At 47.2% G+C, this 18,887-nt stretch overlaps 1 protein-coding gene across 1 annotated transcript; it reads left to right on the plus strand.

The window, feature by feature from the left end:
* Positions 1-26: 26 nt before the first annotated feature.
* On the plus strand, positions 27-17,708 carry Ccsap (centriole, cilia and spindle-associated protein). The gene is made up of 3 exons (XM_013014626.1): positions 27-408; positions 14,752-15,056; positions 16,052-17,708. Exons 1-3 carry the CDS (start codon positions 78-80, stop codon positions 16,223-16,225), a joined length of 810 nt encoding a protein of 269 aa, XP_012870080.1. The 5' UTR covers positions 27-77; the 3' UTR covers positions 16,226-17,708.
* The last annotated feature ends 1,179 nt before the right edge of the window (positions 17,709-18,887 follow it).

Raw genomic sequence — 18,887 nt, forward strand, 5'->3', positions numbered from 1 at the left:
TTGAACGGCGCGGCGGGCCGGGCCTCTGTGTCGTGAGGTCCCGCGGGCGGCGGTGCGGAGCGGGCGTCGGCGTCGCCATGTCTCCAGGCAGCGGTATCAAGAGCGAGTACATGAAACGCTACCGGGAGCCGCGCTGGGACGAGTTCGCGGCCTGCTACCGCGAGCTGCGGCGCTACCGCCTGGGGCGCCGGCTGCTGGAGCAGGCGCACGCGCCCTGGCTCTGGGACGCCTGGGGCCCGAGTAGCTCCTCCGACAGCTCGGCCTCGTCCAGCCCGGCCTCGGCCAGCCCCGCGCCCCCGTGCTCGTCCGCCGAGCCTGCAGAGCCCGCGGGGCAGGAGGAGCCGGAGCGACGGGACGCGGAGGCCGGGGACCCCCGAGTCACGGGCGAGCCGGACGCGGCGCAGTCAGGTACGGGCCGGAGGGCACGGGGGTCCGCGCGGGGTGGGCGAGGGGGTCTGCCAGGGAGCGCGGGCGCTACATGGGGTCTGATAGGTTGCGCGGGGTCTACCGGGGCGCGCGAGGATTGCGTGGGGTCTGCCGGAGCGCGGGGACTGCGTGGGGTCTGCCGGGGCGCGCGAGGATTGCGTGGGGTCTGCCGGGGCGCGCGAGGATTGCGTGGGGTCTGCCGGGGCGCGGGGACTGCGTGGGGTCTGTCCGGGGCGCGTGGGTTGTATGGGGTCTGTTCGGGGAGCGTGAGCTGCGTGGGGTCTGGTGGGGCACGGGGGGCTGCGTGGGGTCTGCCCGGGGCGCGTGGGGGCAGTGCGGGAGCCGCCGGGGCGCGGGGTGGGCGCGGGTCTGCCCGGGGCGCGGGGGCTGCGCGGGCCGCTGGCGTCGTCGGCCACCCCGCGCTGCCGGTAGGCGGCGCTTCCCGGTGTTTAGTTACGTCCACCGGTGGGCGAACCGCCCCCGGGCGGCGAGGCCCCGTCCTCCCTGGTCTCGTCGGCGGCACGGGTCCCCTGCGCCCGCCACCGGCCTGGCGAGCCGCCGTCCCGCTCCGCGTCCCGTGATGGGAGCAGCTCTCCAGCCTGGAGGTGACCCGAGCCCAGAGTCCCCGCAGGCGCCGCGGTCCTGGCTCGGCGGCTCCCCGTGCGCGTCCCGGGCCGCCGAGCCACCGCTGGGATGCGTGTGCGGGAGCTGAGCCTGCCGACTCGGTGCCCGCGGTCCCGCCCCGCACCTGCCCGCTTCAGGCCCGGGCCCCGACCAGCCCCTTCCCGCCCTGAACCGGGCGTTCCTGGGTGGTGCGGAGAGCCCCGGACCTGCACTCTGTGTTGAGAGCCCGGAGATGTGCAGCCACGGGCGGGGCGCAAGCGCTTTCTCCGCCAACACTGGCGACCATCAGGGAAACAGAAGCCGGGGCACTTGCCGCACTTTGCACCGCCGCCCTCAGCCCTGTCACCGAAGGTTCCCCGCTGACTCCTGACGCTGGACGTCAGTGACCCGCGGGGCATTACGAGCGGTCAACGCCCAGACCGAGGCCCCGGGTGCCTGCATGCAGAGAAGGCGTCACCCCAAGCATCCACCGTGCAGAGAAGGCGTCACCCCAAGCATCCACCGTGCAGAGAACGCGTCACCCCGAGCATCCTCCGTGCAGAGAACGCGTCACCCTGGGTGTCCTCCATGCAGAGAACGTGTCACCCCGAGCATCCACCGTGCAGCGAGCGCGTCAACCCGGGTGTTCTCCGTGCAGAGAGCGCGTCAACCCGGGTGTCCTCCGTGCAGAGAATGCGTCACCCCGAGCGTCCGCCGTGCAGAGAACGCGTCACCCCGAGTGTCCACCGTGCAGAGAACGTGTCACCCCGAGTGTCCTCCGTGCAGAGAACGCGTCACGCCGGGTGCCGGCCGTGCTGAGAACGCATCACCCTGGGTGTCCTCCGTGCAGAGAACGCGTCTCCCCCGGTGCCCACCGTGCAGAGAACACGTCTCCGCACGCGAGAACGCACCTGCCGGGTCCTGATGCTTGGCTTCTGTGGAGATGCGGATCCTCCCCACAGATCCGGATTCTCCCGCAGATCCAGTTTCTCCATCAGGATTTCTGCTTCAAGGGAAAGCATGACTCCCGTGCTCTAGCACCCGTGATTATTTCCTGCATGGAGGAGACAAGTTTTCAAGTGGATGTGTACACCCTAGAGCAGATGGCTGTGGAGCATGGTCTGACTGCCATTTCACACACGGAATCCTGTAGCTCTGAACCCCATAGAGCCCGGGCCTCTCCCGCAGGGCACTGCACTTCCCATGCTCCCCGTCCAGCTTGTTGAGTGCTTGTTCCCAACTCCTGGCCCCCTCTCCCCTGCCCCCTGTCCCCTGTCCCCAGCCCCTCTCTTCTCTTTCCTCTCCCCTACCCTGTGTGCCCATCCCTTTTCTCCTTTCCCCAGTCCCTGTCCCCATCCCCTCTCTCCTCACCCCTCTCCCCTAACCCAATCCCCTCTTGTCCTCTCTCTCCTCTCCCTGTCTCCCTCTCTACTTGGGTTTACTTGGGACTTACAGGCTCAAATGATCCTTTGTGCTAGTACTGGAACTTGAACTCAGGGCCTCTTGTGCTCACCTTGGCTTTTTTTGTTCCCTGTTAGTGCTCTACCACCTGAGCCACACCTCCACTTCTTTCTGGTTGATCGGAAATGAGTCCCCTGAAATTAATTGTCCAGGCTGGCTTTGAACCATGATCCTCAGATTTCAGCCTGCTAAGTAACTAGGACTATAGGCAAGGGCCACCAATACCTAGCTTCCCCCCCCCCTTCCAGTTTTTAGCATTGTCTCTTGAATTTAATCATTTTTACTCTGCTACCCATACACACAGCCTACCTCCACTCCATCTCAGTAGCCAGACCAGACTGTTCAGCACAGCAAGCCTATGGAGATTTTTGCCCAAAGACAGCTATATTGCGCATCATGATTCCAGTTTCTTTCTCGAAAAGGCAGCAGCCTGGGTCTGCCCTGGCTGCCTGCTGGGTGCTCTGGGAGGATCCTTGGCCATGACTTCTCAGGTGGGCGCCCCAGCTGTGACTTTTCTCCCCATTTACACCCTCCCTAATGGAGCTCTCTTCCAGCTGGTTAAGAAAGGAAGGCCAAGAAGCTGTGTTTTTGAGACCTTTGTCAAAAGATGGTTTTATTCCACCCTCTCAATTTGTGAGTTTGTTGCTAGGTGTGGAATCTTGGGTCAAAAGTCACCGTGTCTGAGGCATCTGGTGGGGTGGTTCCGGTGTGCCAGGGTTTCTGGTTCTTGGTCCTTGGTGGATGATGAGTTCTCCTGGGGTTGTTGGAATCTACTCTTTTCCCCTGTGTCTGAAATCTATCTATGTCTGTTTTTTCTCCACCCTGCTGGTCACTCAGTGGGTCCCAGCACTCAAACTCATGGTTTGTTTTTGTTGTTTTGTTTTTGTCCATCATGGTGCTTGAACTCTGGGCCAGGGTGCTGTCCCGGAGCTCTTTAGCTCAAGGTGAGCTCTGGACCACTTGAGCCACAGCGCCACTTCCGGTTTTCTGGTGGTTCACTGGAGATGAGAGTCACATGGACTTTCCTGCTTGGGCTGGCTTTCAACCACGATCCTTGGATCTAGGCCTCCTGAGTAGCTGGGATTACGGGCGTGAGCCAGGGGCACCCGGCTGTAGTGTATTTTATTTGTAGACACTCTACTGTACAATGACACCCCAGAACTTCTTATTCTATTTGTAACTTAGTTCCCACTGACCAACTTTTTCCTATTATTCCCTTCCCACTACTGCCCCGAATCTCTGGTAGCCATGTTCTACTGTTAATGTCTATGAGACAAACTATTTTAGAGCTCAAGTATGAGTGAGATTGTGCAACATTTGTCTTTCTGTGCCTGGCGTATTTAACTTAATGTGACAACCTCCAGTTCCATTCATGTCAGTAGGACAGGATTTCATCCTGGTGTGGCTGCTTAGTATTCCATTGTATTCCATTTTCTGTATCCATCAGTCTATTGGCAGACAGAAGTTGTTTCTGTCTCTTGACTGTTATGAATAGTGTTTCAGTGAGCATGGGAATTTCATTCCTTCAGATATAAATACTCAGCAATGGGGTTGCTGGGTTGTATGGTAGTTCTAGTTTTTTTGTTTTTTGTTTTTGGCAGTCCTGGAGCTTGAACTTGGGGCTTGGGCACTGTCCCTGAGCTCTTTTTGCTCAAGACTAGTGCTCTACCCCTTTGAGTTACAGCACCAGTTCAAGTTTTCTGGTGGTTAATATTTATTTATATAAATACATTTATGATGTAAATATGTGTAGATAGAAAATAGAAATATAAAACATTGTTTTCTGCCTCCCTTTACCTCCTCCCGGCCTCCTTTCTTCCTAATATTGGTTTATATATTTACATAAAATACAAAACACATTCATGCTTATAAACATTATATATATATGTATATATTTTAACATCTTAAGTACTTTAATTTGGCAAGAAGGGAATTTCCCACTGTCCTCCATCATGGCCATACCCGTGTTCCGGGTCTGTCTCTGCCTCACTCCTAGTAGTACTTGCTATCTCTTTTTTGGTAATAAGTTTTTCTAACTGGAAGGAGGTGATGTTGTATTTTGGGTTTGCATTTCCCTGATTATGGGATGTTGAGCTTCTCATGTTTCTATTTTTGAGAGATACTTAGGTCAGTTAACCTAGATATTTAGATCAGTTGACCATTTTCAAATTGGATTTCTTGCTTGCTTGCTTCTTATTTTGTGCCCGTATTGGGGCTTGAACTTGGGGCCTAGGCATTGTCCCTGAGCCTTTTTGTTTAAGGCTAATGTTCTACCCATTTGAGCTACAGCTCTGCTTCTGGCTTTCTGGTGGTTAATTGGAGACAAGAGTCTTACAGCCCAGTGCAGATAGCTGATACCTGTCATCTTAGCGACTCAGAAGGCTGAGAAGATCAAGGTTCTGAGCCAGCCCAGCAGGAAAATCCTTGAGACTCTTATTTCCAGTTAATCACAGAAAAAGCTGGAAGTAGCACTGTGACTCAAATGGTGGAGTGCTAGCCTTGAGCAAAGAAACCCAGGGACAGTGCCCAGTCTGAGTTCAAGCCCCAGACAGGCAAAAAAAAAAAAAAAAAGTCTAGCAGACTTTCTGAGAGCTAGCCTCTGGTCTGATGTATGGTTCATCTTCTATTCCTTTCCCTTTTTATTTCACAATTCATATTGACTGTTGAGGTTGTAAATATCTCCTCCAATTTTCTAATTTTTCCTTTTCAATTTCCATCTCTTTCTCCCTCTTTCCTTCCTTTTCTTTCTTCTTTCTTTCATGGTACTGGGAGATCAGCCTCCAGGATTTTGCTAGTTATTTTTAAGATAGGGTCTCACTTCTTGCCTGGTCATGCCCAAGTCTTGACCCACCTACTTTAGGCTTCCGGACCTTATTGCTGGCATTATAGGCATGCACTTCCATGTTCATTCTTCCTCTAAGGAGATGGAGTCCCTTGGACATTTCTGCCAACTGGCCTGGTAGATTTCCAGAGACATAGTTCTCCTTTCCTTCTTAAAAACAAAAGAAATGTACGTAAGTGTTTGCTCCTAGCCTGTCTGCTCACACTTAAGAGAGGAGCTCCAAGGTGCCCTTGGGGACCTGTGTGGTTGCCCTGCTGTTTTTCTGGGTAGTCGCAGTTAATCCTAATGTGTTTTGTGTGCCCTTCCCCAGATGGTGCCTCCTGACTCATCCAGGGCATAAACCAGGCTACCACATGCTGAGAACAAGGGGAGTACCCTGAAGAGCTTGCCCTCCTTATCAGGAGCCCTGCTGTGTTCTGAAAGTGTTGCCTGGTCCTCCTGGGGTCCCAAGTACAGGCCCCTCCAGCAGCCAGCCTTCAGGGAGGGAGGGCAGTGGCCCATGGATTAGAGGAAGGAGTTCCCAAGAAGCCCTATTGTCTACCTAACCACTGTGGCTCACACTGCCTCCCACCTCCGGAGTGCTTTGGGTCCGGTGCTGGAAGCTGGCTTCTGCCCCGGGACTCCTTGTCTGACTGGTGCTGCTGCTGCCTTGTTTGGGAGGCTTCTGCTCCTGACCAAGCTGGGCTGTTGCTGAGCTTGACCTGTACAGCCTCTCCCTGTACCCACTGTATGCCCAGCTGGAGCTGGCCAGGGCCCATCGCCTCACAGGGAGCTCTCTGCCGGTCAGACAGCACGAGGCCCCTCCTGTGTCTGCCTGTGAGTTAGAGATGTCTGCAGATCCGGAGGGGAAGACATGACCTCAGTTCTCAGCAGAGGTGTGTCCGAGATTGCTGCAGAGGGCAGTGGGCTGGGGGCTGGCTGGGGTGGACCTTTGGCAAACTACCCACCCCACAGCTTTTGAGGGGTCTGTGTCTCTCACTCCTCCCAGGCTCAGCTTCATCTGAGCCTGGTGATCCGGGAAACCAGGCTTCTCTTGGCCTCAGTACAGCATCCTCATCTGCTTCCTGTATTTTATTGACGCCTTTGCATGTCATTGTCTCCTTGTCATTTGTCCTTGCAGTTTTGCATCTTTTCCTAGTGGGGTGTGGGGACAGAGAGACCCTAAACATACTTTCAGTACTTATTTAGCCCATCTGCTTATTTATTCCATCTGCTTTATTTATATTTTTTTCTTCATCAGACTTGCCAGAGATTTTTAAGTTCATTTAGTCTTTTTCTCAAATTACCTATTGACAGCGTGGATTCTTTTTATCATTATGTGATCTTTATTTCTTTCTTACTAGTTCTGTTCATTAATGCTTTTTGAGATGGATACGTACCACCAATTTTTTCCACGCCTCTCTTTTTTTGATATAGTTATTTAAAAACTAAATTTCTCCCTGATTATTGGTTTAGCTGCATCATGCAAATTTTGTCGTAACATTTTGTATTTATTAAGATGGCTTTATTAGCACATATTGGTTGTACAAGGGAGATTTCACCATGGCATTTCCATACATGTATACTATGTTGTCATGTAATATTTTTATGCATTTTAATATATTTTCTAATTTCTGCTATGATTTTAGAAATTGATTGCAAAAATTGAAGATTTATGTTTATGTATAGTACTCAGATAAGGAAACATTTATATTAAAATTTTTTTTTTAATTGGTCATGGGGCTTGAATTCTAGGCCTGGGTGCTGTCCCTCAGATCTTCAGCTCAAGGCAAGCACTCTACCGCTTGAGCTGCAGTGCCACTTCCGGTTTTCTGGTGGTTAATTAGAGATTAGAGTCTCATGGACTTTCCTGCCCAGGCTGACTTTGAACTGTGATCCTCAGAGCTCAGCCTCCTGAGTAACTAGGATTACAGACCTGAGTAGCTAGGATTACAGACGTGAGCCGCTGGTGTCCGGCTATATCTTAAGAGCCGCTGGTGCCCTGCTATATCTTAAAAAAAAGCTATGTATCAAAAACCTTTGTTAGTATCCTGCTGCAGAAAATTTTTAGTGCAGAGGGTAATTTTGGAAACATTGTGTCCATAAGATCAAAACTAAGGAAGGGATACCTTCAGTCCTCATTAGTTTAGACATTTTTTTACTTGGGGTAAAATATATACAATAAACTTGCCATTTTAACCTTCTATTTTTGCCAGTCCTGGGGCTTGAACTCAGGGCCTTGGGTGCTGTCCCTGAGCCTCTTTGTTCTGAAGGCTAGTGTTCTACCACTTAGCCACAGTGCTACTTCTGCCTTTTTCTGAGTATTTATTGAAAATAAGAGCCTCACAGACTTTTCTGCCCAAGCTGACCATGTACTGTGATCCTCAAATCTCAGCCTCCTGAGTAGTTAGGATTACAAGGGTGAGTCACTAATGCCTGTCTCATTTTTACTTTTTAAATGTATACAATTTCTAGCACTGTGTCTCCCTGATTTTTTTTACAATCATTACATTTAGGTTTTGACCCATAATTATTTAGAAATGTCTCGGTGTCAAAAATGGAAGAGTGGGCCTGGTGCCAGTGGCTTATACCTGTAATCACAGCTACTCTGAGATCTGAGAATTGCAGTTCAAAGCCAACCCACGTAGGAAGCATTCATGATCTTTTTTTTAAAATTTTTTTTATTGTGATTAAGTGGTTATATAATTTCCCAAATTTCACAGTATTATGCGATAGTGATGCTTAGTTAAAGTCACAAACACATTCTAACTTTCATGGAGCAAATTGTCTATCATGGTCTATAACATTTATGAGTTCTATGAGCTTTGCGATACAGTTATTTCTTCCACATTGGGTGGTATGCACATTTCTTTTGTTTTGCATAGCAGCAGGTGTTCCCTCTTTCCCACTCGTTGCCTCCCTCCCATCACTGCCATTGAGTTGTTTAGTTCATTTTGGTCAATGTCCAGTGCAGCTGATGGGTCCCACTGTTGTATGTTTTTCCCTGATTCCCTCTAGTTCTGTGTCGTCCTCCTGGTTTCCCTCCGGTGTGCACATATATACCATACATGTGATCAGCGTGGGGTTATTTAGTAGTGATTTGACAAGATGAATGGAAGTCCTTTGTTTCTTAAGTCCTGTTAATTTTGTATCACCTCACACTTTGGATTTAACATCCACTTATCATGAAGACCATGTGCCATTTGTCTCTTTGTACTTGGCTTACCTCACTCAACATTTCTTCTAGCTCCATCTATTTCCCTGCAAATGGCATTATTTTGTCCTTTCTAATGGCTGCATAATATTCCATTGTGTATAGATACCACAATTTTTGGATCCATTCATCTGTGGTGGGGCATCTGGGTTGTTTCCATATCCTGGCTATTGTGAACAGTGCTGCAATAAACATGGAGGTGCATGTGTCCTTGTATACTGGTTCCTGTTGTTCAGGATAGATGCCTAGAAGTAGTATGACTGGGTCATAAGGGAGGTCAATATTTATCTTTGTGAGGACCCTCCAGACTGCTTTCCAAAGTGGTTGTATAAGTGTACATTCCCACCAGCAGTGTAATAGGATTCCTCTTTCTCCGCATCCCCTCCAGCATTTGTTGTTGTCTGACTTGAGGATGTGGCCATTCTGACTAGGGTAAGGTGGTATCTCAGGGTTGTCTTTATTTGCATTTCCTTCACAACCAGGGATGGTGAACATTTCCTCATGTGTTCCTTTGCCATTTTTATCTCTTCTTCTGAGAGCATTCATGATCTTATCTCCAACTAACTACCAGAAAGCCACAAGTAGAGCTGTTGCTCAAGTGCTGTAGCACTAGCTTTAAGTACAAAAGCTTAGGGACAGTGCCCAGGCCCTTAGTTTAAGCCCCAGGACTAGCAAACACACAAAAAAATGAGTATTTTTTTTGGGGGGGGCATAGTCTTATTATACAGCCCAGGCTGACCTTGCACTGGTGATCCCTCTCAGCCTTCTGGGTGGTAGGGACTACCTGAACTCTCATACCCACTTGCAAGAGATATTTAAAAGTTATTTGAAAAAATTGTATCTTAATTATCCTGTGATCAGAGAATACAGTCTAGATAATTTCAATTGTGTAAATGGGTTAAAATTTGCTTTGTCTCTGGAAATGGAAAGTCTTGTAAATATTTCACTTAGGTTTGATGAGAGTGCACATTCTCCACTCTTTTATTTTTTATTTTTATTTATTTATTTATTTATTTTTGTAGGTCATGGGGCTTGAACTCTGGGCCTGGGCGCTGTCCCTCAGCTCTTCAGCTCAAGGCAAGTGCTCTACCACTTGAGCTACAGCGCCACTTCCGGTTTTTCTAGTGGTTTATTGGAGATAGGAGTCTCATGGTCTTTCCTGCCTGGGCTTTGAACCGCGATCCTCAGATCTCAGCCTGCTGAGTAGCTAGGATTACAGGCGTGAGCCACTGGCGCCCAGCTTTTTACTTTTTTTATTTAGTCTGCTGTTCACATTTTACTAGATTTTTTTTCAAGTTTTTTTATTGTGGTTAAGTGATTACATAATTCTACCAATTTCACAGTATTGTGGAATAGTGATGCTTAAAGTCACAAAAACATTCTAACTTTCATGGAGCAAGTTGTCTATCACAGTCTATAACATTTATGAGTTCTATAAGCTTTGCAATACAGTTATTTCTTCCACATCAGGTGGTATGTACATTTTTTTTGTTTTGCATAGCATCAGCTGTTCCCTCTTTCCCACTTGTTCTCTCCCTCCCATCGCTTCCATTGAGTTGCTTAGTTCATTTTGGTCAATGTCCAGTGCAACTGATGGGTCCCGCTGTTGTATGTTTTTCCCTGATTCCCTCTAGTTCTGTGTCGTCCTCCTGGTTTCCCTCCGGTGTGCACATATGTGTGATCCAGCAGCAGGGGATTTGACCAGATGAGTGGGAATTCTTTGTTTCTCAAGTCTTGTTAATTTTGTCATATCACCTAACATTTTGGATTTAACATCCTCTTATCAGGGAGACCATGTGCCATTTGTCTCTTTGCTCTTGGCTTACCTTGTTCAACATGATTTCTTCTAGTTCCATCCATTTCCCTGCAAATGCCATTATTTTGTCCTTTCTAATGGCTGCATAATATTCCATTGTCTCCACTTGTTTTGTATAGACCCTTAGGTCAAGTTTCTTGATTTGGCTTACATATTTAAAAAAAGTAATAAGACTTGTTGAGGTGATATGTATTCTCTGTTTGTACCACTCAGGGCTTACTCAGCAGAACTGAGGGGTGGATTCTCTTATTTTCTCACTTGATTGATTGATGGATTGGCGCTACTCAGGTTTGAACTCAGGGCCTTATGCCTGCTAGACAGTTTATTACTTGGGCTATGCCCCTTGTTCTATGTGTGTGTGTGTTTTTAGATTGTTTTCTTGCTGCCCTTGCTTGAAATCCTCTACCTTGGCCTCCCAAGTACTGGGAAAATAGGCATGTGCCTATAGGCATTGTTTTCTTTTTTTTTTTTTTGGGGGGTCCGGTCGTGGGGCCTGAACTCTGGGTCTGGGCGCTGTCCCTCAGCTCTTCAGCTCAAGGCTAGCGCTCTACCATTAGAGCCACAGCGCCACTTCCGGCTTTTTTCTTTTTGCTTTATGTGGTGCTGAGGAATCGAACCCAGGGCCTCATGCATGCAAGGCAAGCGCTCTACCACTGAGCCACCTTCCCAGCCCCGCATTGTTTTCTTTACTTTTTCTTTTTTTTGGTGCCAGTCCTGGAGCTTGGACTTGGTCTGAGTGCTGTTCCTGAGCTTTTCTACTCTGTCACTTGAGCCACAGTTTCACATCAGGCTTTTTTCATTGTTAATTGGAGATAAGAGTCTCACAGGCTTTTCTGCCCAGTGCTGGCTTTGAACCTTTATCCTCAGATCTCAGCCTCCTGAGTAGCTAGGATTATAGGTGTGAGCCACTGGTGCCTGGCATTTTTTTTATTTTTATCTACTTGGATTTACATACAATAGTCCTGTGTGGTTAGCAGCTTATATTGGATAGTGTCATTCTAAATCAAGGCTTTTTATTTTAATATTTACTCTTACTGGGAGAGGCAATATGGTCTTTCCCCCTAACTGGTGTGGAACACTGTGTATTGAGAATGTGTTTAACTTCATTCTTTCAAGTAGAATGTTAAAAACATATATTTAGTTATAATTAGCATGTACTAGGCACTATCTTAAGAGTTTCATCAATATTAAAATTACAGTAATGATATATTCTACCTCTCTTTTTGTTTTGTTTTTTTCTTTTTGTCTCCTGGTACAGATTTTCAAGCATGTTTTTTTCCTTAAGTACAGAGAATAAGCACAATCCTTTCATAGTATGTAGAGGATAATTTCAGGATCTCCAGTCTGTCTTTCATAATATGCAGGTGATAATTTTGGGATCTTGAGTCTGTTGTTCCAGCTGCTCCTCCTCCCTTGTTTCCTTTTGTCTTGTGTGCCTGGCTTCTATGGCACACTGGTAATTATGACGGAATGTTATTTGCTGTTTCATTTGGGAATCTGAGATCCCGGAAGAGATCACAGGTCCTTGTGCCAGTGCTTGTGGACCATCAGCCGGGGGCCACTTCTTGTGACACTTGCTAGGACAGTGGGGTCCTTGTGACCAGGACCCAAGGTCCCACTCTTTCCTGCTCAGCCTTTGGTGGCCTGGTCCCTGCCCCGTCTCCCCTTCTGCACTCACACAACCCTCTGTCTGCCCCCACCGCACTAAAGCACCAGTGATGGTGCTTTACTTCTCTCACACCTCTGTCCTTATCCTCTCTTCTGGTTATTTTTCAACTTTTCATGCCATTTTTCCCTCCATTCTCCTCTCGAGTTCTCTGCCTGCACATTAAATATCAGTAGGCTCCATGTCTGAGTGTGCCCTTTTTGCTTCTGGTTCCACATTTCTTCTGGGTGACCCTGTTCATACCACCCACACTGGCCACCCTCATCTCCAACATCATCTCTCCCAAGCCACAATCTGTCCATGTCCAGCAGTCCATGTCCAGCAGTGTCCGCTCTGTAGGTCTGCTCTGCCCGGCACCTTTCTTCACCATCGAAGGGCCTTTCTATCCGTGCGGATGCACTGGACCATCCACTCAAAGCCCCGTGGGAGCCCTTGGTCCTCCCGGCTCCCTGGGGTGTCCATACCATGTCAGCTGATCTTGCTTCTTAGTCTCACACAGTGTTGCTCGGATGTCTGATCTTGGGCAGGCTCATTCAGAGTACCCTTGCTACCCATTTCCCTCACGGGGCTGAGCAGTGTCTGCCCTGCAGTGGCCCAGGGCCGTCAGCACCTGCAGCCTCAGTGGACCTGCTTTCTTCTGCATGGCCTTGCCATCTGGATGGTGCTGGCTTCTCTTGACTGGTCTCAGGCCTACTCTCTGATGTAACCCAGTCCTCACACGTGTAACTACAGCCTCATTCCTAAGATACGAATAGGACTGTGCCACCTCCTGGCTTAAAATTCATTAGTGATTTTCTACCATTTCTTGAGTTTAGCACAGAAAATCTGTTTTCCTCATGCTACCCATTTGGGACTCTCACCTTTAGATGCTGTGTGTCTATCATTTTGAACTGTTATCCCTACTTCCCTCTTTGCCTTTCAGCGAGCTATTTCCCCTTTCTGGCACTTTCTCTGCTCTTCCCGGCCAGCCCTACCCTTGTCTCTTATTTTTGTTCAGGTACTTGGGCCTGAACTCAGGGCCTGAGTGCTATCCTTTAGCTCTTTCACTCAAGGTTGGCATTTTAACACTTGAACCACAGCTCCATTTTTGGCTATTTGGTGGTTAGTTGGAGATAAGTGGCTCAGAGACTTTCTTGCCCAGGCTGGCTTTAAATGCCGATCCTCAGATCTCAGCCTCCCAAGGAGCTATGTCTGAGCCACTGGCACCTGGATTCTCAGCTTATCTTTTAAACAGAATTATTATGACCCTCTCTTGGCATCTTCCCGGAGATCTAGGCCAAACACTTAGAAAGGGAGAGGAAGAGGAGGGAAAGGATCAAGGAACTGATCTGTCATCTTCCTCATTCTTAGCACTGTAACTGCATAGATCTTCCTTGGCCTCCTCTTTGCCTTTTAACCTTAACTCTAAGGGTCTGTTTTTTCCTCTTCCTGAGGAGAGACAAGGAGAAGAGATTAGAGGAGGAGGGGAGGGGACAGAAGGGGAGAGGAGAGGAGAAGACCAGGAAGGGGACAGGAGGGGAGAAGAAAGGGGAGGAGAGGAGAGGGTGTAGATACAGCACACAGAGTGAAGCTCGAGATTTTTAAAGAGAAGTGGAACTTGGCACCTCCTGTCAGCCCCACGTCGTTCTATGGTGGGGTTTACAGAGCTGGGCACAGGATCAGACTGGATCACTATTCTTTAGCTGCTTGGCAACAAGGGAGATGTTTGGTAGAGTTGAAACCAGGGCAGGGAAACCTAAAGGTGTCCCGTGGCCAGGTGCGGTCCTGCAGGACTGTCCACCTGGAGTCTGCTCTGCCGGGGTGGGGGGCAGGCAGGCTCCATAGCCGAAGGTTGCAGGGTGAGAGTCTGTCCTTGCCCTGCATGTGGTGGCACCAGGGAGACCCAGGTTCTGTGGTAGCTGGGGGAAGATGGCCCGGAGGACTCTTTGGATGATGGGCAGCTCAAATGGAACTCTCTCCAGTGTGCCTCTCGGTAGACTCTCACATGGTTAATACAAAATGTCATGTTTTATTACACAGTATTTTAATAACTGGATGGAAAGAATCCCAAAAGGTAACAGGAAAATGTGAGAGACTTTGGAGGGTGTCCTTTATTCCTGATGCTCACCTCAGGCCGGGATCCCACCTTACCCCATTTTCCATCATTTTGCCAGCTTTGCGGACAGAATTTGGGCTGTGCAGACTGGTGAAGATCACTGTGTCCCGACATCTCTCTCTCTCTTTTCACTTTAGAGGTGCAGAGCTGGCACCTGGGGGAGAAGCCGTGGAGACAGCTCCCATTGCAGCAGGGTTTTAGATCCAGAGTGGGGCCACTGGCTCTTGGTAGAGCAGAACAGCGTTGGCAGAATCAGAGACTGTCTACTGCCCAGAGATGTTGAGTGTCTAACCTGAAAACAACATTAGCTTTTCTGCCCATGCAGCTGGCCTGGTAATGGTTGAGCTACCTCGGGGGCAGGGTAGGAAGACCCCTAAGCTGCGGGGCTCTTCAGGGTCATCGAGATGGGTCTCAGAGGACAACAGTCTTGGTTGCATTGGAATTGGCTTGGTCCAATTGGAGCCTTGTTGTTGACTCTAAAGTAGGACAAGTGGATTTTATGTCTGCTTCAAGTGAGGTGAGCTATATAGATAAAAATGTTGCTGACTTGATGAAGCATTATTTTTTTTAACCCAGATAAAGTAGTTATATGGAAACCCAATTTTAAAGTATTTTCATCTTGTTTTATCCTCTTTTTTTTTTTTTAAAGCACTACTGGTGAAAGATGGAGAAGGAAAACCAGAACCAGAACCCAGAACAAAAGATACATCTGACAAACCAGAACCCATAACAAAAGACACATCTGACAAGTCGCCCTCCAGCATCAAGCCTGGACAGCAACCAAGTGCCTTATTTGCTCTAGAGAATAAGAAATCAGTCAGAAGTCCGCAGAGGTCATCAAGTCAAATAAAGGAAAACAAGCACCCATTTGCTCTTTATGGCTGGGGAGAGAAACAGATGGATACAGGGAATCAGAAGACCCACAATGTCTGTGCATCTGCCTCTGTGAATGAGGTGCGTCTGCCTTGGAAGAGAGGAGTCGACTGGGGTGTTGCTAGCGTTGCCCCTACAGGCAGGGGGAGCTGGGGGAGGAGGACTGGGTGCCATGGTTGGGGGAGAGTGGGCTGTGAGCCATGGGGTTGAGATGGCCTGGGGGCCAGAGAAGCTCCAACCAGCACTTGGTTCTCAGCAGGAGATTCGGTAATCACAGTCACCTGGACAAGGGGCGAGGCTGGTAGTTAGAGATGAGCCAGAGAAGGAGGTGGGTGCCACTATGGCTCTCTGGTTTCTGGGGCACAGGGCACCGAGGTGCACAGCCTGGCTGTGGCTCCCGGTCTCTGGAGACATCTCCGGTCTCCTCTACTTTGGTAACCATGTCCTTGACGCTTTCTGTGTTGACGTGTCTGTGTGATTGCCCGATAGCCATCAGAGACGTCTTTCTGCGTGGCAGAGAGAGACACTGCACACCATGAATTCCCATTAAATACCACACGAAGGAACCCACTGAGAAAAAACAAAGCCAGAAATTTCACCTAGCAGATTCTGGGCCCAGCAGATGGTGTTATTTGGAGTGAAATTTGAGACAAGGAGGTTCTTAACAAAGGATCCTGACAAATCACCAGGGCTGGCATAACAAGATGTATCCTGTCAGATATAAATGACAGTAAACTCTCTTGTGTACTTAGTGTACTGTTTTATGTTTCTCTTGTTTGTAATGTGGAGCACTGTTAAGTTTTCTAGAGCCAACTCCAGAAGCAAATTAGTTGCATACCATTTCTATGTAACATTTAATTTTATGTTGCTCAGTTTTGCCAGAAACTCTAGTAATAGGTGAGCTGTAGCGTGAAGTGTAGTCCCCATGGGATATTCTATACAGAACTGCAGATGGAGAAGTAGGACTCCGGTCTGTCTCAGGAACCTGGTGGTAGGTGTCTGGCTTCATTGCAGGTGGTCTTGAGCTCGTATAAAGATACTTAAGCTATTAAACTTGATTTTCAAACTTTCTTTAGATTCACGAATCAGCATTAAGAGCCAAGAACAGAAGACAGGTGGAGAAAAGGAAACTGGCTGCTCAAAGGCAGCGTGCTCACTCCGTGGATGTGGACAAGAGCAGGAAGGTGAAGGTCTCCACCGAGAACCCGTGGATGACGGAGTACATGCGTTGTTACTCAGCAAGGGCCTAGGAACTGCTTGTTCTAGAATGTGCTCATGACAGAAGAGAAAGGAAAACGAGAACTATTAAATGAAACCAGTGGTTTGAAGAAACACTGAACATGCAAGGCTTTTCTTAGGGAATTTTCAGAAGGTCATTTTATTTTGGTGAATATCGGTCACCTACCTCAGTAGTAGGGAGAGAGTCAAAGCCATAGACATTCAGTTACTTACAAAGACAAGTCTCTAATCTGATATTCTTGTAAGAATTTTAAAACATCTTTATCTTTTAAGATACACCAAATGCCCTTAAACGGCTACAGATACGTCTTGACAGACATCTCCTTTAGTGTAGCAGAGCCCCTCTCATCCGGTTCTGAGCCTTGCCACATCCCATTGTTTGTGGGATTATTCCATCCTGCAGCACAGGGCTCTATTTTATTTTATTTTTTACTTAACTATATGTAGTTTTCTTTGCAAAGGAGTATCAAGTGAAAAATGGTTTTCATTACTATAATTGATTCCATTTGTAATGAGACTAGAACTTTGGTAGCTACTAAAAATTAAACAATGTATTTATTTTTCAGATTGCATCACTTTCTGTGTAGATTGTAATATCTGGGCAAGGCAAGGGTTACTTTCCCTTTAAATGATCATCTAGGCATTTATGTGGTAGTTTAATAGTTTAAATACATTCTGGTGAGTTAAGTAAGTTCAGTGGGTTAGAATAGTAACGAGGTTTCTTTTGAGTCAGAGTTTCAACTTTTTTAAATTGCAATATTTGTGTTTAGAACATATGAGGTAGTCAGCTACTTGTTAGTCTGGTCTTTTGCTTGCCATACACTCCCTGTGGACACCTGCCTCTTTTTCAGCAGCTGGCAGTGATGTTTAGAATTTGTAATCTGAAATTACATTTAATGAGTTGAAGTTGTTGCCTGTCAGGAAGAGGTTCTGGGTACAGGCATGGCCACCTGATTTCTCTGCAGAGTGTACTGCAAGTTCAGTGATGATGGATGTTTGTATGTTAGGCTGTCTACTTTACCACTTGATTCCTGGCTAGCTGGTGGGACAGATGTACTTAAACAGTGGTTCACTCTTTAGTGCACTTGCCTTTAGGGTCTTAGAGAATACAGGCTTCCCTCAGTCAGGCATTCTTCTCTATCCTGCAGAGAAGACTCTTCTAGAAGGATGAGTGTTACATGCTTTTGCATATAGAGAGCTGCCCTTTGCCAGCTCTGACTTGAAGATGTTGGATGAAAATCTGGTGTTAGACACCAGGTTGAACATTTCCTTGGTGTTTTTATTCTGTGTCTTACAGGTCAATAATCACTTCTTAGAACACAAACTGGTTTCATTCCATATAAAATTGTAACTGTATTAAGCTTTGGAAATGCATTTTGAAGAATAATGTTTTTTAAAAAATATTTAAAGATATTTGCATAGTTTTGTATAGTCTCTTTTATGTGGAGAGCTTTCCTAATCACTGAAATGTATATTAAAAAAGAGGAAATTCTCTATGTTGTCCAACACAACCTTGTTAATGATTCTGGTGAATCTTAGTGTTAACCATCTTTAATTATTGCAGGTCCTGAAGTTCCCATGAACGGGTGGGATGGATAGGATTGTGAGAATTACTCATGCAAAGCCAGGACTCGTAAGTCTGTTCTTTCCATTTAACTCGATGTCAGGTTGCATCTGACAGTCTAAGAAAGACAAGTGGGAGGCGCAGGCCCCAGCTGACCAGAAGCCAGGATGCTGACTTCTTCAGACCGAGCAGCTAGGCCTTTTCCACCAAAAACTCCAGACAGAGACACACAGAGACGGCAATACTGGCTACTTTTTCCTCCTTTTTAATTAAATTGAGGACAAATGAACAAGATTTTAGAAGAAATTTAATGTGCATGTACAATGAATAAATCAGTATGAACAAGCTGTCACTCACTTTTCTTGTCAGCCCTTACTCCCTAGGGTATCTTTTCCTTTCCTTTTTGTTTTTTTTAAAGGTGAAGATTATACCCTATGAAAACTTAAAGTTGTAACAACTCTGTTTTACTAACAAACTTTTTTTCTTATTCAAGGAACTAATGTGGTTGTAACCATGTTCCTGATTCCTGGGACAAATTGCAAGACAGCGAGATAGTTTAAAATTGCCTTTCATTAAAATTAATAATCCAGTGACATTTAAAATATATACTACATAAGGGTCTCTTTTAAATTTGGTTTTCAGTTCTTCATTAAAAACAAGTAGCCCTAAAAATGTTTTTCTATTTTTAGATAAAAATTAGTAGTAGGTTATTGAACTAAGAATGCCTCCATACGTCTGTTGGACTGAAGTGAAGAAGAAGAAATGAGTATTTTTAGTTTTTAAGACAGCTTGTGTTTGGTGACCTGCAAAATTTCTGAATACATCTATGTTTTTGTTGTTGTTTGCCAGTTGTGGGCCTTGAACTCAGGGCCAAGGTGCTGTCCCTGAGCCCTTTTGCTCAAGGCTAGTGCTCTACCACTTGAGCCACAGCTCCACTTCTGGTTTTCTGGTGGTTAATTGGAGATAAGAGTCTCAAAGACCTTCCTGCCTGGGCTGGCTTTGAACCACAATCCTCAAATCTCAGCCTCTTGATTAGCAAGGATTACAGGCGTGCCAGGATTACCTGGCACATCTGCTTTTGTAGTCAATGAAAGCCAGGTATTGATGCC

This window comes from Dipodomys ordii, unplaced genomic scaffold (genome assembly GCF_000151885.1).
Source record: "Dipodomys ordii isolate 6190 unplaced genomic scaffold, Dord_2.0 Scaffold24, whole genome shotgun sequence".
Lineage (NCBI taxonomy): Eukaryota > Metazoa > Chordata > Mammalia > Rodentia > Heteromyidae > Dipodomys > Dipodomys ordii.

Coding starts and splice junctions, on each gene's coding strand:
- Ccsap (XM_013014626.1), top strand. CDS start 78: ATGTCTCCAGGCAGCGGTATCAAGAGCGAGTACATGAAACGCTACCGG. Junction 409..14,751: donor GCCGGACGCGGCGCAGTCAG/GTACGGGCCGGA, acceptor TTTTTTTTAAAG/CACTACTGGTGAAAGATGGA. Junction 15,057..16,051: donor CATCTGCCTCTGTGAATGAG/GTGCGTCTGCCT, acceptor AACTTTCTTTAG/ATTCACGAATCAGCATTAAG.